Here is a 21,452-nt window from a genome sequence, read left to right as displayed (position 1 = left end):
GAGGCATGGCGGGAATCGTAGTTCTGGCCACACCAGCGAAGGGGAACGGCTGAGGAGGGAAAGACTACGTTTCCCAACAGCCTCAGGGCAGCGCCCGTCGCTGTTGGGGCGGCGGGCGAGGGTAGCCTCGCTGAGGAAAGGCAAGCTCGGCCGGGCAAGTCGAGAGAATAACAGCCGCTTTGGCCCCGAAGAGAAGCGGGTCGGAGGAGCGGGAAGAGAAATGGCGGTGGATAAGGAACTGCTGGAGTTGGACTTGTACGCGCTGCTGGGAGTTGGCGAGAAGGCGTCGGATAAAGAGGTCGGGAAGGCCTCGGGCTGAGGGGAGGGAGAGGCGGCGGCGGCGGCCGCTGGAGATCCCTGGGGGCCCAGCCGGACCTCGCAGGCCCCCGAGGGTCAGAATTATAGCAGGGGGCTCTGTCCCTGCCGCTCCTTACGGGACAAGACCTCAGGGCCCTCGAGCTGCTGAGTTCAACGGCCCCTGGCCTAAAGTATTGATGCTATGCCGTACACACTTTTATAGGGGCCAGTTGGCACTGGACTCGATGGGTCCCCCTTCTGGGTTCCCAAGTAAATCTGAGATGCGCCGGGGTGCAGCCCTGCGCGAAGGTCGCGCCCTTCTTCATATGCGATCATAATACTGTTTTTTCATAGTCATCATAGAAAGGACCACGACGGTCATCTAGTTCAAACCTGCAATGCAGGAGTCTTTTGTCCCACGTGAGGCTCGAACCCACAACCGTGAAATTTAAGTCTCGTGCTCTGCCAACCAAGCTCTCTCGCATGGAATGGTAGAGTTGGAAGCGACCCCCGAGACTAGAGTCTTCTAGTCCAACCCTCCCCCCCATGCAATGCAAGAATCTCAACTAGATCATCCATGACAGGTGGCCATCGAGCCTCAGCTTAACAACCTCCAAGGAAGGACAGTCCACCACCTCTCGTGGGAGTCTGTTTATGATAGGCTTTGCAAGTGTGTGGAACTGACCTGCATGAATGAACTGTGATTTGAGATGGCCTCTTGGGTTTGCTTTGGATGGTTGAGGTGGTGAGTATAATGATGGGGAACCTGAACTGTGAGCTAGGAAGTCCTTGGTTTGCATCCGATCTTGGCAACAATTCTTTCAGCCTCTCCATCTGGCATAAATTGATAATAACGCCGTCTTACTTTGTGTGGGCAAACATTGTGGCAACCTTGCAAATATGTTCCTCAGAAGTTACTAGACCTGACTTATTTTTATTTGTTATCCTGATCTCCTCACCCCCATTTAAGGCGTTTTTTAAAAAGCCAAATTTCAACATTTTTTCCTTCCTAGAGATGATATTTCCTTGTTACAGGCAAGCATTTTAGAAACTTCTTGAACATTTTAGAAACTTCTTGAAAGCATGTTTGTAACAGTTTCCCCAATAATGGATATTAAGCACTTTGAGTAGTCAAATAGTGTTGTTATATATTATTGTGTTAATATTTTCCTTTAAGTTTAAGGATCAATAGCTTCAAGTTGTCTTTTTAGTACTCATTTTGTCCACTAGGTGGTGCCCAAATACCAGAAGTTTTTAGTCTGTACAGTACTTTATATTGACAGAACTTTTTAAGGTAGTTATCTTAGAATAATAAGACACTGCTTTGCATATGAAAATGTTTCTGATAAAGATAATTAATATTAAAATGAGTGCAATCCTATACATCATAGTATATCTGTTGTGACAGAATTGTACAGCTAGAAAGATGCTAACAACTGATGCAGCAACCTGAACAGAAGAAAGATTTAGTGTCTTCTTAACAGTCTCACATGGATTTTCAATGTGCCAGAGAACTCGGAGGTTCTTCACTGAGAAGATCAGTAATACAGTTTTTCCAGCACTAGTGAACAACCCATCAAAGGTGCAATTTCAAGGATGGGTTGAGGCTTTTGGAGCACACTTTTGATTCACAGGCAGAAACAGCAAGAACAATCAGGGCTGGCCAACATGGAACTCATGTAGTATTTTGTAGCTTCAGGCCAAGTGTCAGCACATGTTCAGTTCCTGTCAGGCCAGGTTGTTGCCATTGGATGGATCAGCAAAGCCTTGACAAATAAAATATTTTTATTTACCTGAGCAACTGCAGTTGAAGCAGTGAGGATGCATTAGGCAGCAGGTGTGTTTGTCATATCTACAGCAGTGTTATACCAGGGTTGCCTGGTATAAGGTAGGCCTCCATTTGGGCAGATAACCTCTGGCAACAAAACAAACATCTTAAAAGAATGAGCTAATTTTAAAACTTTTCCCATTTACTTTTAGTTGCCTGCTGTTCTATCTTCTGCATAACTGTATTCTGCCTTAATCTGCAAATCACACTGTTCATTGCATTGTTTTTGCTCTGTCATTTACAGATTAAGAAAGCCTACAGACAGAAGGCCTTGTCCTGCCATCCAGATAAAAATCCAGACAATCCCAAAGCAGGTATGGAAAGTATTCATAGACACTCTTAGCTTTTATTGACTGTTTTCCCTGTGTGATCACTAGAAGTGGCTAGATTTATCCAGAATTACACTGGTGTGTTTTATTGATAATAGATGAAATGTTCTGGATATCAGTATCTGGACTTGATTATTTACGTGACCCTTTTCACATGAAACCTATTGTGTGCCAAGTCCATTGGTTGACAAATGGTGCAGTTTTTTGGCCTGCTACCAAGTACCATAGGATTACCAGGTACCACAGACAGAGCTTTTTTTGTGGTAGCAAATATTTTTTTGTGGTACCGATATTTGAAGCTCCTTCAGAAAATGTGTATGCACCCCCATTGTTTGAGTCTTAACCAGACTTGAGTTTTTAATTTGTTCTTCTATTTAGCTTTTGTTGATGATTTTATGTGGGCTTCATCTTTTAGCTGCTGCTATTCTACATGTTTAATTTACTGACTTCTGTTAATTCTTTAATTGCGCAATATGTTATATTTATTGCTGCAAGCTGCTTTACAGTGTTCATAAGCTCATCTGGGGGGATATAAATATATTCAATTAAATGATGACTCAGTAATATTTTGTATTCAGAAGGGGGTTAATTGTTTGAAGATTCAGGACAGACAAAATAAAATGTTTTTTCATACATGACTAGATTCTGCATTCACTGTCCGAGGTTGTGTCCTCTGAATACAAGTTACTAGGAATCGCCTGTAAGCTTAGAAATAAGATATTAAGAATAAACCACTGATCCTTGCATAAGGGACAAACTGTATTTTAAATGGAGCAAACTGAAGTTCTGAAGTTATGGTGAGGATTGACTTTCAAATATTGTAAGAAGCTTTGTTATATTCTCAGAAATCATTTACTCAGACAAATTTCAGACAATCATTTACTCAGTTCGATATCTAGGAATTGTATGCATTTTCTTATTGCTGTTTCATTTTTTTCACTTTCTGTTCCCTAGCTGAGCTCTTCCATCAGTTGTCTCAAGCTTTGGCAGTACTAACAGATGCAGCAGCAAGGGTGAGTTATTTTAATGCTCTGTTAGAACTCCAAGCATTTTCTGGCTCTGCTGTTAGACACGAATACTTGGAAAAGAAAAGTGCAGTCAGAAACTTATTTCAGGCCAGTACAAGCCAACAAGTTGTTTCTGGCTGTTCCCTTACATATCTATGGATAGCTTATGTACAGCTTATTCTATGTACAGCTTATTCTAAACTGTGAGTGGCTGAGGCTGGGTCATACTTGCATGGAGGGAGAACTCTATAACCACCAGAGGTCATTTGAGCCTCTAACAACAGAGATGGATTAAAGAATACTCCCAGACTGCACACCTGCTCCTTCTGGAGTAAGTGCTACCCAATGCAGAACAGACACAGAATGCAGAACAGAAACAGGAGCTACCCAGTCACAAGACCTCCGTCTTTCCAGGATTCAAGCTCAGTTTATTGACTCTGATCCAGGTCACCACTGCATCTTGCTCCACACTCAGTTGTAATGGAGAAATAAAGTTGAGTATCATCAGGGGAACACCTTGCTCCAAAACTCCAAATGACTGCTTTCATATAGATGTTGAATATGTGTTCGTTTACCTTGGGGAAAGTTAAAATTAATTTATTCTTGCCTTGGAGGCTCGATATGAATCCTTCATTTCAAACTGATCTCTGCATAAATTAGTGATTTAGAAATTAGTGATTTCTAAATTAGTGATAGCTTGGGATGGAAGAGATTTTTGGCATTATGATCAAGTATTTAGGTTCTAAAATGATCTGGGTTCCACTTAGCTGAGTAAATAATACTTCATATGAAGAAATAAGATGGAATTTTAAAAAAAAAATTGAGAGAGAGATGGAGGAAGAACTATATGCACAGCTTTAAACTTGTTTGCTGCAACAGATCTTATTACTGATAAAAGTAACTGCTTTTTTCATTGGTTTTCTCCTGTATTTGGAACTGCTGTGACATGAAAGCAGGTAGAGCTCTTGCAATTTTATTGTTCTTGCCCATTCTTTGGATCCCTGTTAAAAGCTGCACTCCAAGCAAAACTATACCTGTTGTCAACAGGTTTGATAACCTAATTATTCAGTATGTTTCAGACCATGCTGCCCCTACAGTGCTAGTATTAAACTGAGCTAGTGATCTAATACAGACATTAGAAGTAAGATGTATATTTCAAAATACTTTCAAACAATGTATCTTTCTTGATTTCACATATTCTGGTCCACCTTTCTTTCCTCTGTTCGTGGACATTACTACTGTTAGTTACTGAGAAATCTGGAACTATTACAATTTTTATGTTAAACACAATCTGAATGTCCATGACACTTGCAGTTCATTGTTTTTGTTTTAATATTTCTAGATATGTGATTGAAACTTTCATTTTGTTTTGATTTATTATTTTTTCTTGTCCTATCACTACTAGGCAGCATATGATAAAGTGAGGAAAGCAAAGAAACAGGCAGCAGAAAGGACTCAGAAACTTGATGAAAGGAGGAAAAAAGTCAAACTTGGTATGTAAATCTAGAATATTATTTTGCATTTGGAGTAAATGCCAGGATGCAGGATTCTTACCATTTGTTCATGTCTCCAATTCATTTGTTTTCATTAAAATTTGAGGTGGCATCAGTAGGTGCTCTAAAATCTACTGTACTGTGAGCAGAGATTCATCCTGTTAGAAATGAATCTCAGAAAAAACCAATCTGTTGGGGTTTGTCCTATCTTGGAATCATAAAATTGTAGAGTTGGAAGGGACCACGAGGGCCATCTAATCCAAGCTCCTGCAATGCAGGAATCTTTTGCACAATGTGGGGCTTCAACCCATGACCCTGAGATTAACAATAATAATATTTTTTTATTTATACCCCGCCCTTCTGGCTGAGTTTCCCCAGCCACTCTGGGCGGCTCCCAATCGAGTGTTAAAAACAATACAGCATTAAATATTAAAAACTTCCCTAAACAGGGCTGCCTTCAGGTGTCTTCTAAAAATAGGATAGCTGCTTATTTCCTTGACGTCTGATGGGAGGGCATTCCACAGGGTGGGCGCCACTACCGAGAAGGCCCTCTGTCTGGTTCCCTGTAACCTCACTTATCACAATGAGGGAACTGCCAGAAAGCCCTCTGCGCTGGATCTCAGTGTCCGGGCTGAACAATGGGGGTGGAGACGCTCCTTCAGGTATACAGGACCGAGGCTGTTTAGGGCTTTAAAGGTCAGCACCAACACTTTGAATTGTGCTTGGAAACGTACTGGGAGTCAATGCAGATTTCCTGCTCGGCAGGGGGTTGGACTGGTTGGCCCTTGTGGTCTCTTCCAACTCTACGATTCTATGATTCTATGATTCAGATCTCTCAGGAATGGTGTTATATGGTCCTGGCGGCCACTCCCAGTCATCAGTCTAGCTGCTGCATTCTGGATTAATTGCAGTTTCTGGGTCACCTTCAAAGGTAGCCCCACGTAGAGCGCATTGCAGTAGTCCAAGCGGGAGATAACTAGAGCATGCACCACTCTGGTGAGACAGTCCATAGGCATGTAGGGTCTCAGCCTACGTACCAGATGGACACAGAATTAACCTGCGCCTCCATGGACAGCTGTGAGTCAAAAATGAGTCCAAATTAAGAGTTTCCTGCTCTACCAACTTGTGGACTTCTCCTTTTGCTATAGATCTTGAAGCCCGGGAAAAAGAAGCCCAGTCCCAGGTTAGCAAAGAAGAAGAGATCCAGATAACTAGGACATTAGAGCAAGAGGTAAGGGTAGCAACCAAACAAAATGTTATTTTATATCAGAAATGAGGATGGGATCCTTTATGTGCACAGCCATTGTGAAGAGCAGAAAGTTAATGGTATTGAAAGATAAATTATGCTGGCAGCCTATAGGAGTAGCAACATTGAGGTTCAGGCTGTGTGAAAACATGGCATAAAGGGATTATAAACTTGTTGGGCATAGTTCAGTGGTAGAGTGTGCTTCATATGCAAAAGGTCCTAGGTATTGATCCTTGGCATCTCTAGGTAAGACTCCTTTCTAAAAACCTGGAGAGAGACACAACATCAAGTTAGGTGTCTCCTGATAGTCTAACTTTATATAAGGCTGCTTCCTGTGTATCTATTCCAGGGGTAGGCAACCTAAGGCCCGGGTGCCGGATGTGGCCCAATCGCCTTCTCAATCCGGCCCGCAGATGGTCTGGGAATCAGCGCGTTTTTACATGAGTAGAATGTGTCCTTTTATTTAAAATGCATCTCTGGGTTATTTGTGGAGCAAAGGAATTTGTTCATTCCCCCCCCCTCAAAAAAAATATAGTCCGGCCCACCACATGGTCTGAGGGATGGTGGACCGGCCCACGGCTGAAAAAGGTTGCTGACTCCTGATCTATTCTTCCCTTGAAAAAAACAACCAACTTTTCAATTTGGCTGTTGTTCATAGACAGTAAATAAATAGATTGCTGGTCTATTCCTCGTGACACTTTCTTCATACCTACAAGTTAAAGAGTAGATTGTTTTGTAACAGCCACTTTTCTTGGCAACATGGTCACCATTTTTTGCCTTCTACCTCTTTCCCCAGATCCTACGGTTACGTGAGGAGGGATCCCGCCAGCTGGAGGAACAACAAAAACTTATGCAGGAACAAATACGACTTGAGAAAGATCAGCGAGTACGAGGTAAGGCCAGGCAAGGTCAGAGCCTCTGGCTGCCACAAAGTTGTCTCACCTCGGTTCTCTTCAGAACACGCCCATGGGTGCTCAAAGCCAGTTTGCTTCTGTTGTTAAGGAGTATATGCCTGTAGAAAAATAGCCTTTTCTTTGCTGCGTCTCTTGTTGTGGAGCTTAGTGGCAGAATATTCTTTTATTAAGTAGAAGGGCAAAACAGCAAGAGTTAAGTTGGAAGATGTACAGCACACTCCTATGCATGTCTACTAAGAAATAAATTGAGTTCAGGGGGACCTTCTCCCAAGTCTGTGTGTGTAGGATTGTAGCTCTGGTCTCTTCTAAGCTGTGCCACTTATTTCCTTTTTCACCCCAGGCAGATGTGCAAATGAGGAGGGTATTGACGATTATTTTAATGAATGTTTGCAAAGAACTTTGCAATATTTGTTACAGATTTTTCAGTACCAGTTGGCATGTGAGATTGGTTTATGAACATTCAGTGCTATTTTTATCCTCCCACCCCAATTTTTTATTATTATTCTTTTATTTATTACATTTATATACCACCTTTATCTTCCAATAATCTGAAGGTGATGTACATGGTTGTCTTGAGTATTTTCATTCATTAAATGTCAGTGTAGTTTTCATTTTCTTTTTCTTTTCTTCTTTGAGGCAAACATGATGGGTATGGAGAAGAGGGCAAAGGAACACCCAAGCTCAAAGTAAGACATTCCCAAAAATTGAGCTATGAAGAGAGATGAGCAACTAACTTATCATTCCATCAGTAGAAGCCACATGGATCGCCTCTAGCCACACAGAATGCTGGACTGTCTCTGGCATCCTCGCTGCTTACTGGAATTGTCACTTACTACATCTTAATGTGTTCCTTGCACTTTAATCTAGAATCTAGGCACTAGGATGAAGGTAATTAGAAGTTAAGTCTCTGTGACTTGGGATATTGACAGCTTGCCAGATGCTGCTTGATGTATGTAGTAATTTTCAGATCTTCTAAATGTGAACTTTTCCCTGTGCCTAGGACTATGTATATCTGTTCCTGTGCAGTGTAGACATTCCTTTTAGTATGTCTACAAATTTTGACATCTGAATCCATTGCCTCTATAGCATCATAGATGTAAAACCAAATGTTAGATTCTGCTATATATTGCATCCAGTACACTGAAAAGTGTGAAATTAATTTCTAATTTTTCCTCATCAGCTACGCTGGAAATGCAAGAAAGAAGATGAAACTAAAGGAGGCTACTCAAAAGAAGTTCTTCTGCAAATCCTACAAAAGGTCCTGTTCCAAAATGCTCCTTTTAGCTTGGTTGGTTGGTTTTGCCTAGCATTCTGTAAGAATAAGCAAAGAAAGTTGATATCTTCATAAACTAATGAGGCCCTCCCATGGTAATTATAAACCATTCCATTCCTTTTTGTTGGTAAAGGAGGAAAACATAAGGAATTTATTAACTTGTCAGCTAATATTTAATATAACTAATATATCCCTGTGGTATGACTCGTAAATAACTTGATGTTGTGGTTTAACATGTGATCTTTCCTTCGTCCCTATTTGTACTTCAGTAACCGCTAGGCAGACTTGACTGGCTTGGGCTTGCTCTATTTTTGTGTGTGTGTGTGTGTGTGTGTGAATAATTAATTCAGAACTAGGCTGGAACACTAACCTCATTCATTACATCACATGATGATTATGTTCTATGGGGTTTTGCTGGGAGAGTGTGATCTGTGAACTGACTTATAGCTGTGTTGCATTTCAAGCTTGTTACGATGACCTTGGCCTCAAATCAATGACTGCTATTGTAATATATCTAAAAACTCTTTAACTAGCATTTTGACATGATTATGCATAGTATACACAAAATGTACTCTTCACCAGTGTTGTATTTCATCCCACTGCAGTCCTTTTTCCATTTGTTATTTATGGAGACTTTGGCAAGAGCTGTCATGTATCACATTTTAGAACATACGGTTTCTCCCCTAGACCTATGTCTGACTTTACATTTCTTATTGATTCTGGCAGTATGGCGAGGTTCTGAATTTGCTAATCTCTAGCAAGAAGACTGGGAGTGCAGTTGTGGAATTTGCCACGGTGAAAGCTGCTGTAAGTTTTTTGACTTGGTAATTTCTCAGTGCACTTTTATGGTGGTATACATTGACCTTTATGGAAGAAGGTATCATTAGAAGTCTTTCTATGAGTCTTCTACATCAACTGGGCTTCCCCCACCCAACCCTTATGACTGGCGCAGAAAGCAGGGTCAGTTCCCCATCTTTCAGCAATGGGTGGGTGTTTATAAAGGGGTGGGAGGCTCTGTGAAACTTCATCAAAACAAAGTGAAAGCATTTAGAAGAAGAAGAGTTTGGATTTGATATCCCGCTTTATCACTACCCGAAGGAGTCTCAAAGCGGCTAACAATCTCCTTTCCCCTCCTCCCCCACAACAGACACCCTGTGAGGTGGGTGTGACTAGCCCAAGGTCACCCAGCAGCTGCATGTGGAGGAGCAGAGACGCAAACCCGGTTCCCTAGATTACAAGTCTACCGCTCTTAACCACTACACCACACTGGCAGTTTAGGAAACCAAACTTAAGTATTTCTATATAGATAAGTAATTTATATGAATATAGAGTTTCTTGTTACTTTGAACACCCACTCTTATAGCCCCTGAGTAACAAACTATCATGGTAAAACGTTCTCCCATCAGTATGCAAATACCACTATCAAGATAGTTACCAATAAACCCTAAAATGCTACATCTGATTTTGTTATTGTTACTAGGATGTTTCTCTCCATATTATGATGAGCCTTAGATGCAGAAGAAAACCTTAATGAAGTTAGGAAGGAATTTTCTTCCCATTAGATTATCTGACTACAGTCATACCTCTAGTTACGTATGCTTCAGGTTGCGTACGATACGGGATGCGTACGCGCTGAACCTGGAAGTAACGGAACGGGTTACTTCTGGGTTCGGCGATTCGCGCATGTGCAGACACGCCAAATGATGTCATGTGCGGGCGCAGAAGCGCTGAATCATGTGGGGAGCATGCGCAGATTCGGCACTTCAGGGTAAGTACTGCTCTGGATGCGTACAGGGCTCCGGAACGGATCCCGTTCATATCCAGAGGTACCACTGTACTGTACTTTCACCGTTCCATACAATACATTTAGTGTGGTTTGCTTTAAGCAAGCTGGATTTGTTTTACTTTCCCCACAAGCTTTCCCCTATCACATGGTGCATCCTTGTGGCACTGGCATGCACTCTCTCACACTAATGTGCACACACAAACATACTGATGAAAATGGGATGGGCTAATCAGAGACTGGGAGGGGCTCATATACAAGCTTGGAGGGGGTTTCAGCTCCAACTAGCACAGCCTTCTCCAACCTGATGCCCTTGAGATGTTTTGGACTCCAACTTCCATCAGCCCAGCATAATCAGTGGTTGGGGATAATGGGGATTATAGTCCCAAAACACCTGGAGGGCACCAGGTTGGAGAATGCTGATCTAGCATGATCGTTTAATCAATTGACCTGTGGCTATTCTGTTATTCTGGGCTTAGTATGGGAAGCATGAAATGAAGAGGCTGTTTTTATTCATTAGGAGATGGCAGTGAAGAATGAAGTTGGCCTGATAAGCAATCCTCTAAAAATCTCCTGGCTAGAGGGCCAACCACAGAGCAATCCTGTGTTTGCTGATGGCACCAGCCTGCCACAGATATCCAAGGTAAGACCAATACAAGCCGCTACTTTTGCATTTGGTGGTTCTTAAAATCTGTTTGAACTCTGTATACACCTGGTATGGGCACTAGCAAAAATATTCTTGGGAAGCATTCACCGAGCAACTATAAGCCATTTAAAGTTTTTCATTTATGAATTTGTTCTAATGAAAGCAAGTATAAATCTGGCTTGATGTTGAGCTTGTATAGATATGATCTGCTGCGGCACTAATTGAGCTGTTGCAAAATGGAGTAATAGAGAGGATCCCATGTGATGTTTGCTGTGTTTAGGGTTGGGCTGCAGAAGTACATGCACAGTTGATGAAAGATGAGCCTTGGGAAGCCATCTCTCCTGAGAAACTAGATTGGGGCAGATAATTCTTCCACAAAAGGAAAGGCTTGTTTTACTGATGAAACTCATGGTTTTAGAGCAGTGGTGGGAAACCTCCAGCCCAGCATCAGCTGATGGCCAGGTCTTGCAAAGCCCTGTGCACAGCGCTTTGCAAGACCAGACAGTAAACAGATCATCACCACTTTGTGCACTGTGTCTTTGCCACCCACCTGTCAATTTTGTGGGGAGGGGATGTGGGGACAGATCCAGTTCCCCACCCCTGCTTTAGAGTATATGTTCTCTTCTGTTTGTTGAGAAAGTCCCATCATTGGAAAGAGGCCTACAAACGTGATGCACTGTCTGCAAATCTGCTAGATAAAATAAACCTCTGTGATCTCTTTTAAAGCAGATCCAAGCTATAGATTCCTCACATCCCCAAATGTGGATTTGCTTTATTGCACCATTTCTATATTACATTTATAAACACTGTCCTAAAGTTTCTAGAACTTCCCCTGCTCCGTTGAAGGCAGGGGAATTGGCGCTGTAGAGTGCAAGGTCATCTGAGCTTCCATTTTATATTTGAAGCTTCATTTGTTTTTACTTTTGAATTTATAGCTTGTCGTGTCTTGAATCAGAGCACCTATTGTTAGTCATAAATGAAATAAGAGTCTTCATGCGTTAAGGACAAAACAGATTAGATAAATGGGTGGTGGAGGGAAGTGGGAACGTGTAAATACCACTTTATTATCTTGATTTGGACTGTATCTATTATAGATATGTGAGATGGGAATGCCCAACTATTCATTCTGCACATGCAAATATTCTTTAAAAGCAAAAGCAGAGAGAGCTTTGGGTCAAAGTCTGCCCTCCTTTTCTCTGTGCACGTGGCTTGAATAGCTTTTTCAGAAGTGTGTGGGTGGAAAAGTAGCAGCTGTCTACTTAATGAGCAGGTATTCTGGTAGTTTCTCAGGTGAGGCTGTTATTTGCGTCTTCCTTTGTTTTGCTAGCCGGTTACTTTGTGTTTAATTCCAAGTAGTAGTTCCTGAGAAACTGCCTCTCAGCCTCCCTGAGGTTTTGTTTGAGCCTGGATGGCTCCACCTAGGGAGCATTTGCAGCTCTTTTCAAAGAGTGACTTTCCTGCCCGACTCCACAGGGCTGTGTGTTTATGGCCACAAATAGTCTTGCCTGGAGTGCAGTAGGGAACAAATGCTGTGACTGGTTGTGCTGAACTAGGTGGAATCCAGCAGTACTTTCAGGTTGTTTGGGGCCAAGAGATGTTTTTCTCCCTTGCGCAATATAGGTGAAGCTACTGGGCATGATAGCTACGCTCTGCCTCCCCAGCCGGAGGCAGTAATGCTTCTCAATACCAGTTGCAGGAAACCACAGCAAGGGAGAGTGCTGTTGTGGTTGGGTCCTGCTTGTGGGTTGGTCATTGTGAAAACAGGATGCTGGACTAGGTTGGTCACTAGCCTGATCCATCAGACTCTTACATTCTTATCACAAATAATGCCCATAAAAGTTGTTTTCTCAGGACTGAAGACCAACAGTTGTCTCCAAACAGAAGCTCTTGTTGGTTTTCAAGTTAGCTTATTGCTTCTTATGAAGCCTCTGGCTTATGACTGAGTTTATCTTGGCTTGTTTCCGTTCCATATGTTTCTTACTGGGAGCCCATATACTCTGCCTGCTGCACAGGATTAATGTGTATGAACCCAAGCTGGGAGCTGTGACTGAGTTCATAGCTCTGCGGAAGTGATAGGAGCTCTGATACAGAGGCCTTCCAGCTACTTGCTGGAGTGCAGACATTGGGATTGTGCTATTCTGAACTCTTTCTTAGATGATACCTTAGTAAGTTTTGGTTTTGGACACATAGCAGCACTTCTCAGTGGGATGTGATCGCAATTCATGGTAATTCCTGGATTCAGCACTGTTGTTTCAGTGGGTTTCCAGCTAGAAGGGATACAATAGGTATGTCTTTCAGGTTGGAGATGAACTGCAGTGTTCCCCCCCCCCCCCCCGGAAGTAATAGTTTCCACGTAAGCTAACTGGCTTGACAGTTTTTATGAATCAGTTTTCATAAGAACTAAGAACTAGGATGGTTGCCTAAAATAGCAGGATTGCATTTTATCCCAATGTATATTTTGTTTTTAAAAAATTGCAGTAGAGGAATACTGATTTTTTTTACTTGAAAAGATAGTAAACTTCTGTACTGTAACCTAAATTCAGTACAGAAAAAGCTGAATCCTGCAACCTGTGTAAATTACAGTACCTAAATGAAATAAACATCCATACATTACAACACAAAATATGGTAATATTCTTAATCAGAACTTTAAAATTGCTTTTGGAATTTGTACAATTACACACAAATATTAAACCTGTGAAAAGATTACTTATATTTTGCATCCTTAGCCTTTGACAAGTGAAGTTCCAGTAAACTTCACTTTGATATGCAAACTTTTTCCTGTTGCTTGTGCCATGCCTGTGGTGATCATCTTCCTTCCTCTTTTTGTATAATTACTCCTGAGGTGATATCACTGATTCCTTACATCCTTTCTACAGAAACATCCCACAACTTATTCTGTTTGGCAGTACTTGAATATAAATACTTGTAACTTTATTCATTCTCTTCCCAATTTTAAGCGACATCTTTTGTTAAGGCCTCTTTATATTTTGGGATCCTCTTCCACTTCTGCTGTATTTACCTAAAAAAAGTTATTGAATTTTAATGACTAATTTACTTCAGCGCTTATCTCTTGACTTCTGTCTGCCCTGAGGCTCTTTTTACTATCCTGTTCATGTTTATTAACCTTCCAATAAATACTTAACTTAGGTGCCCTCCTCCTGAAATATTGTAAAATCCATTAAGAATGTAGACTGTATACCCACACAATGCTTGTTTTGTCTGTGTTGTCATCATGCTTTTAAAAGGAAACCTCTTGCGGCATTAACCTGTTTGTTGGCATGCTCCTTGAGTTATGTGATGTTGCATATTTAATGTATTTTTTTTGTTAGAAAAAATGATCTGTTATCTGCTCTGCAAAGATGATTCAAAAGCAGATACTTTTTTGCAGCAGAGACACAAACACAAATCTATTTATTTATTTCATAACATTTCTACACTGCATGATTGTAAAAAAATAAAGCTCAAAGCTGTTTACAAAAAGATAAAACAACATAATCAAGAAAAATTCACAGCCATACTTTAAAACATACAAAAGTTAAAATACTACGACATTAAAATTACCTCAACTTTTTAAGCATCTGAGTAAGCATCACTTTTTGTGCTGGAGTGGGAATTGTCTGGCATGCTAGCTGAAAAGTTATGCCAATATACATTGCTGTAGAGCAGGGGTGGGAACTAGATCCATTTAAGGGGCCAGATCCTGGGTTCTGCTTACCCTGGAAGGCCACTTTGACAGGTGGTCAGGGCCCTACCCACCTGTCAATGTGACATCAAGTGACATGTTCCCTGCTAGAAAAGGAAGAACAAGCTTGAAGTCACCCCCTGTCAGTGAATAGACTTGCTCTCGCTGCCAGTCAGCTGATTGGATTAGTGACAGCACACAACTGGGAGTGCACTTTCAGACTCCTAGTTGTGCAGTGGCAGCCACATCTCCACCTGCCCCACACTTGATGTCACCTATGGCAGCAGGTTGGCGTGGTTTGGGAAAAACTGTCTCATGGCCCAAACTGGGACTTGTGTTAGCCCTAATGAGGACCATGGGCCAGAGGTTCCCCACCCCTGCTTAGAGTATAGTGTGTCGTGCATTTCTCAAAGGCCATGCTTTTAACCTGAGGAAATCACTCTAAGCTCAGTTCTGACTCTTGACTTGTTTATAATGTGAAGCCAGAAGCAGAAACAAGGGTAAGAGTCCCTGGTTACTTAGGAACTCTTGGCATGCTGCAGCTTTATCTTGATGGCACAGTCATAATGGCAAGTATGCAAAAACGGGTGGAGTTCATAATTCAATTGTTAGTTTTACAGAGGGCAAAACTACATGTGATGTTAGTCATGCATTGCAAACAAATATGCACAGCCTGACTGTTTTTATATTGAAGAAGCAACAGCCATAGGGTTCCAATCTGCAGTAGGGATAGTAAATTGCACCTTAGGAGGTAAATAGGCAGTGATGGGACAGTTTTCCACAGGAAAACTATATGAGGTGGTTGTTTTCTCTCTGAAATAAAAGCTGTGAGGTTTTGTATTCTTGTTTAAACATGGAGTTGTTGTTGTGTATACCACCCTTCATCCATAGATCTCAGGATGGTTCACAACATAAATTTACAATATAAAAAAGACAAAATGCAAAATAAAAATAAGAACAAAAAAAATAACACATGTATTTGGGTCCTGAGACTGACCTGCAATAGCAAGCAAGGGAGTATGACTGTGAATCATTCTACACATTGTGAATAAGTGTTTATTCAGGACAGTAACGCAATACTGTAAATTATTTTGATATGGCCCTGGAGCCACATGATTGCATAAACAAGCCTTGGGACATGATATTTCTTACAAGGGGGTCTTAGGTGGTTTGGATATGTTTAGGAGAGCAGTAGCTGTTTGGTTTTCCTTTCAAGGGCCCCTTTCCTGCTCTTTCTAGAGTTTGATGTAACAGGGTTTTCCCCAGCAGTCACACTGTTACATGAGTGCTTGCCAATGGAAATTAAAGGAGACACAAGTGAGGTATAGGAAATACTTTTAATAAGGTCTAATATATATATTCTCTTTCACATTTTACAATGTATTATTCATAGCTTATTGTGGAAGCAATAGTTATACACTTCCTTTCCCCTGTGACGAATAGAAAGAAAAACAATTGCTTTCCAATAATGATCTGGCTTTCTAATAGCTTAAATTAATGAGGAAAATATGCACCAGTATAAAAGAAGATAAACTTCAGTCATGTATAGTTCAAGGCTCTTGTATATACATGAGTTCCTTATAGTTCCTTCATGTTACAACCACCCACCCCTTTCCACACACACATTAGTTGTAGAGTCTCTGATACAGTCCAAATGTAGGAAGCATCTTGTCATAATGTAGTACTTTGAGTAGGAGTCTTGGGAATGTGTGATGAATAGAAAAAATGCTAGTAAATTCCAAGTAAATACTGTGCTCAACTGCTAGCTGGTGTGCTGTTCGCAGTTCATTGAGAAAAACAAAAAGCAGCCTCAGTTGCGTAAAGGCAGTGAAGATGAGCCAGTGGTTCAGTGTAATTAATTCCTCTGCTTTTATTTGCAAGTCTAGCTAATTTGACAGTAAATTCTGGTTTCTGAGTGTCTGCAAAACATCATCAAGGAGTGAGGGCCCCAAATCCAATGTGAAAGAAAAAAAGGGGTCTAATGGATCACGAATAGGATTTCTGTAGCAGGAGGTGGTTTCAGAGAGCCACCAGTTTGTGGCTTGGTTCCTATAAAATAGGTCTGGCTGTGTTTGAGTGGCCTTGTGGAAATGACGTGAAGTGCTTGGGAAAGAAATGTCTGTAGAGGGAGAATCAGTGTGGTTTATTATATTGGGGCAGCTGGCACTATCCAGATATAGTCGAGGTGGTTTGGGAGGTGGCAGTGGCTTGCTGAGTAGGTTTTGCTCGCTCTGACAGGATAAATAGTCCGACTTTCCAGTCAAGTCTCTTGGGAGCTCCCTTTTGTTGTACTGTGGTCCACTGGTGTCTATTGTTTGGCTGTTATGATTCCAGATTGTGACTTGATTGCCCGGCTTTTTATGCCTCCTGAATGAGAGGCGCTTGAAGAAACCAGAGGATCTGATGGATCCTCTCCGCCAAGTGTCCATGGTGAGGGAAGCAATAAAAAAGGCTGGTGGTTGCCAACTGTATGATGAAGGAGGCCAGGGGCCTCCGTCTTGAGCTTAATTGAGGTTTTCTGAGTCAGTGGGGAGCTTCTTTCTTCTAATTTCTGGAAGAAAAAAGAAAACCTAACAAGCTGGCTCCCCAGAGAAGGCAATACTTGACTGTTAACCCTCACTTCCATTAAAGAAACGATTGGGAAAGAGTTCTACCAACATGACTTTCATGACCGTATTAGAACTGTAGAACCCTCCAAGTTAGTAGTATTTCAAAGAAAATTGTGAACGCATGTAGCATTTGCTGTCAAAGTCCAAATGTTAAGTAGACATACAAAAAGCACTTCAAGTATTGGGAAATTGAAAGCCAATCATAACCTTTAGTGTGTAAATAGTTGTGTTTTAAAGCATTTGTAGTTGAGGCTCTGTCATCCCAGCTGGCTGAGATGCAGCAGATGAGTTATTGCAGTGTACAGGATGGGGCTTGACCCTTCTTATTCCTCTGCTGCTTGACTCTGCCATGCTTACTGCAGTAGCCTTTATTCAGGACAGTGGCAACCAGTATACAGTAGTACTATTTGAGAGAGAGTTATTGACCTATCTTCACCATCATCAGCCTTCTTCCCTGCCTCCACTGCTTCAAATCATCTTCTTATCTAGTGGTCCCTAGAACACCTCTCTGCTATTCTGCATTCCTATGTCTCCTTATCTGTCACCCCCATTTACACAATTTTCCACAGCTTTTTGTACAAATCCACCTCACTCCTTTTTTTCTTTCTTCTACCTGCAGTGGTCTTCCCATTTTCTATTTATCAGACCACTGTCCTTTCTTTCTCTAGAGCTCTCTTTAAGACCAAATTATTTCCAAAAGAGTCTTTTCTGACCTACCCTGCCTTTGTTTCACTTGATCTGCTACTTTCCCTACCTCATTTCTTTCTTCAGTTGTTAGGCAAAATGAGGGACTATCTAATGCAGATTGCAAACGGTAAAGTGTCAGGACGTACTAACTTCATCTGCCAGATCAAGGTCACCAAACTCCACTGACCCCTTTTAGCCCACTTTAAATCCTTACCGCACAAAGGAATTATGGGGCTGCCAAATAAAGGGCTGTATATACATATCATCACCTCAACAAATTTACCCAGATTCTAGAGCACAAAGCAGCATCCATATGGTGGAAATGTTGAATGTTACATGATAGAAAAGTCATTATCAGTCTCTCATTACTGGATTGGCAGAGCCAAGAATTAGCAAAACTATATTCATGAAGGATTTGTAGAGCTTAATTAGTTACAGAGCTTAACATTGAAGAAAATGAAATGTAGAGTCGCTACTTACTGTGAAACAGAGGGGAACTGTGAAGAAAGTTCTTCCAGTCCAGGGCACAGCATACCTGTGTCCATGTTTAAAAGTCCACTGTATCTTCTCAGCGCCACCTCTAGAACACCTTTTCTTTGGTGTTGCTCATTGCCCTTCTCACTCAGCCACTCATGTGTTTTGCTGGTGGCAATTCCTTTGTGTGTGTTCTGTGCCAAGCCCTTGCTGACTCAGTTACTTCAGAAACTGGGATTTACACTATTAGTTAATTGCAGAGATTGCAGGAAGTAGGTGTGTAGACCTGTGAAGTGTCAGCCCACACATACGAAGCAAGAGAATACGAAGCTTCTATGAAATACTACTTGATCAACTTTCAGTAATACAATTTTTCAGTGTAGCTGCTGGAGGAGGGAGAGGACAAGCAAATACAATAAGACCCAGTTCTGAACTGCAAGTTCAAGGGACCCATGCATTTCTACCTAGGGTTGGAGATGGGATCTCTCCCCGCCCCCAAATGGCACCTTCGTGGTCAGAGGCAGTAAGATTCTGACTATCAGGCACGGTGGAGACACAGAAGCAAATAATCATGCTATGCTTGCAGCTGTCCAGGGACACAGGACTGGTCACTCCTGGAGACAGGATGCTGAACCAGAAGGACCTTAGTCTGACCTAGTCCAGCAGATTTTTAAGTAGAGGTTGGATGGTCATCTACCATGGATGCTTTAGTGATTCCTGCATTGCAGGGGGTTGGACTAGATGTCCCTTGGAGTCCCTTCCAAGTCTACAGTTCTACAATTCTATTATTCTTTATACAGTGGTCCCTTAGTTTACAAGCTTAATCCGTTCTGGAAGTCTGTTCTTAAACCAAAACCATTATTAAACCGAGACACGCTTTCCCTAATGAGGCCCGCCGGTGCCCTTTCACTATTCAGATTCTTTTCTTAGACCAAAGTTAAGTTCTCAAACCGGGACACTATTTCCGGTTTTATGGAGTTTGTAAATCAAATCGTTCTTAAACTGGACTGTTCTTAAACCGAGGTACCACTGTATTCTCACACCATTATATATATGTTACATAAGTAATTAAGTCACAAATACTGGTATAAGGTGCCAACTGCCTTCAAATTTTTAAAAATGTCTGACTAATCAGGAATGTACAAAAATGGCTGTTTTTACTCTGATTTATGAATTTATGAATTGGATAGCTCCAAGCTGAAAATGAAAAGCTCTTGAGTAGTATTAAAGAGTCATGCCACCTATAAGCCCTCTTTTGACTCAACAACACTAAATGTTTAAGTATAGAATCTGTTTAATAGAGGGCTGAGAAATAAAATGACATACAATTTCCAGGATAATGGTTCCACTGGTTTTACAGGATATTAGGCCAGGGGAACCCCCTCAATGTAAGATGTTACATTTTCAAGAATTTTAGATTTGGGGATTTGTATTGTTCTCTTCCTGGAATCTGTGGAAGAAATCACTACCCTCCTCAAAAGAGTATTTGCAGTGCTTTGCCTATTCTTAATTAAAGTGATATTATGTTCCTGTACTAAAATTAAGGCAGTAGACAGTATTTTGATCCTAGAACATTTATGATGCTACTTTAGTACTTCCTGTTATATTGCAGCAAAAGGAAATTTATTACATTTCTGTTACACTTTTTCAGTAAGGAGCTAGCTTGGGTCTGTGTCCCCTTGCACACCCATTTTACCTTTACAACCACCCTGTGAGGTAGGCTACAATTACCTGAAGTAATGAGAACTGCCACAGCTGTAATAGTTGAGAGTGGAGGAGCTTACTTTTTCTGGCATGAAATTTTGCTTGGAGTGGCTACATTAGAGTTGTCCCTACTTTGGGCAATCTTTATTGCCAATAAACACTAGCTAGTAATGTCTGTAAGGTACTCTGCGTCAGAAGACCTCTTTTCTTGTGCCATTGTGGTGGGTGTTTATTTTAGGACTTCTGAAAGAACTAGCAGGGATTCCACCTTACTTTTCCTGCCATCCCTTTTTCTTTAGGGTTCGGTTGTCTCGGAGCGGGATTATGAAAGCCTCGTGATGATGCGGATGCGCCAAGCCGCTGAGAGACAGAAGCTGATTGAGCAGATGAAACAGGAAGACGAGGAAGAACCTTCCACATAGTACAAGGAGAAAAATAGCATTATCTTGTGTGTTTGCTTATACTTAAATTAAGTCAATAAATATCCTTTTTAAAAACAGCTGTGGTTTTCTTTGGAAAATAAACTGATCATCCTCAATAAGGGTGTAAATTTGGTGGTGTGTGGCTCTGTTTCAGCTTAGATATCAGGTGCCCACACTGTCAAAGCTACCAAGTCCAGTTTCTCCTCCCACTGACAGACCATGGGCTAGTTTTAATCTTATGGAAATGGCTAGAAAATGGTTCCTGCTGTTGGCAACTCCACAGATGGGTATAAGTTGTATAAATGATTGTCATGTTTACGAGGTGTCTTCAGCAACTTCTGTATTAAAAGAATTGTGTGTTAAAGGGAGTTTGAAAGACATTGAAATGGTGATGTGATTAATAGACACATCAGTTGCATTTATTGGTTGAGAAGAATTCACCAGAAGGTTGTCGTGCAATGGACCTTTGAGAAACCTATTGCTTCTGTTTCCGCATGGAAGGCTTTAAAGAAATTGGTTCTGAAATACATTGGATGCACCTTCAAATCTGCAGCAATCATCATGGCAGGTATTGGTGCTGTTTTTGGTCTTTTCTCACTGCTCTCATTAACAGGGGAAACATGGAGATTATATATAATCAGTGTTGGCCACAATTGTTGTTTAGTCATTTAGTCGTGCCCGGCTCTTTGTGACCCCATGGACCAGAGCACGCCAGGCAGTCCTGCCTTCCACTGCCTCCCGCAGTTTGGTCAGACTCATGTTGGTAGCTTCCACTGTCCAACATCTCGTCCTCTGTCATCCCCTTCTCCTTGTGCCCTCCATCTTTCCCAACATCAGGGTCTTTTCCAGGAAGTCTTCTCTTCTCATGATGTGGCCAAAGTATTGGAACCTCAGCTTCACGATCTGTCCTTCCAGTGAGCACTCAGGGCTGATTTCCTTCAGAATGGATAGGTTTGATCTGCTCATAATACGTGACCATATTTTCAAACACAAGGGGAGTAAATGGTTTGGCACTACACTACTAAATCAGTAAATAGCCTATGATACTGCCATGTT

At 41.5% G+C, this 21,452-nt stretch overlaps 2 protein-coding genes across 3 annotated transcripts; one reads left to right on the top strand and one right to left on the bottom strand.

Moving 5' to 3' along the window:
- Nucleotides 1-14: 14 nt before the first annotated feature.
- On the top strand, nt 15-20,471 carry DNAJC17 (DnaJ heat shock protein family (Hsp40) member C17). Of its 2 annotated transcripts, XM_035111356.2 has the most exons (11): nt 28-298; nt 2,370-2,439; nt 3,409-3,467; nt 4,867-4,954; nt 6,103-6,185; nt 6,997-7,093; nt 7,751-7,800; nt 8,295-8,372; nt 9,114-9,194; nt 10,691-10,813; nt 20,274-20,471. In XM_035111356.2, exons 1-11 carry the CDS (start codon nt 221-223, stop codon nt 20,394-20,396), a joined length of 930 nt encoding a protein of 309 aa, XP_034967247.1. In that variant the 5' UTR covers nt 28-220; the 3' UTR covers nt 20,397-20,471. The 2 variants fall into 2 exon arrangements, with proteins under 2 accessions (XP_060129509.1, XP_034967247.1); XM_060273526.1 differs by lacking the exons at nt 10,691-10,813; nt 20,274-20,471 and adding an exon at nt 9,535-10,103 and having other exon boundaries at nt 15-298.
- C1H15orf62 (chromosome 1 C15orf62 homolog) lies at nt 15,398-20,278 on the bottom strand. Its single transcript, XM_035111369.2, has 2 exons — nt 18,277-20,278; nt 15,398-17,051 (listed from the first exon to the last, which is right to left on the bottom strand). The coding sequence occupies exon 2, from the start codon at nt 16,927-16,929 to the stop codon at nt 16,387-16,389; it is 543 nt and encodes a 180-aa protein (XP_034967260.1). The 5' UTR covers nt 16,930-17,051; nt 18,277-20,278; the 3' UTR covers nt 15,398-16,386.
- Nucleotides 20,472-21,452: the final 981 nt, after the last annotated feature.

The sequence above is a fragment of the Zootoca vivipara genome, chromosome 1, assembly GCF_963506605.1.
Source record: "Zootoca vivipara chromosome 1, rZooViv1.1, whole genome shotgun sequence".
NCBI lineage: Eukaryota > Metazoa > Chordata > Lepidosauria > Squamata > Lacertidae > Zootoca > Zootoca vivipara.
Note: the sequence above shows the minus strand (reverse complement) of the source record. Positions and strands in the feature narration are given on the sequence as shown.

Excerpts from the sequence above, each read along its gene's own strand:
- DNAJC17 (XM_035111356.2), top strand. The coding sequence starts at position 221 with ATGGCGGTGGATAAGGAACTGCTGGAGTTGGACTTGTACGCGCTGCTG. Across the intron at positions 299-2,369 it reads AGAAGGCGTCGGATAAAGAG|ATTAAGAAAGCCTACAGACA; the intron begins GTCGGGAAGGCC and ends TGTCATTTACAG. Across the intron at positions 3,468-4,866 it reads TAACAGATGCAGCAGCAAGG|GCAGCATATGATAAAGTGAG; the intron begins GTGAGTTATTTT and ends TATCACTACTAG.
- C1H15orf62 (XM_035111369.2), bottom strand. The coding sequence starts at position 16,929 with ATGGACACTTGGCGGAGAGGATCCATCAGATCCTCTGGTTTCTTCAAG.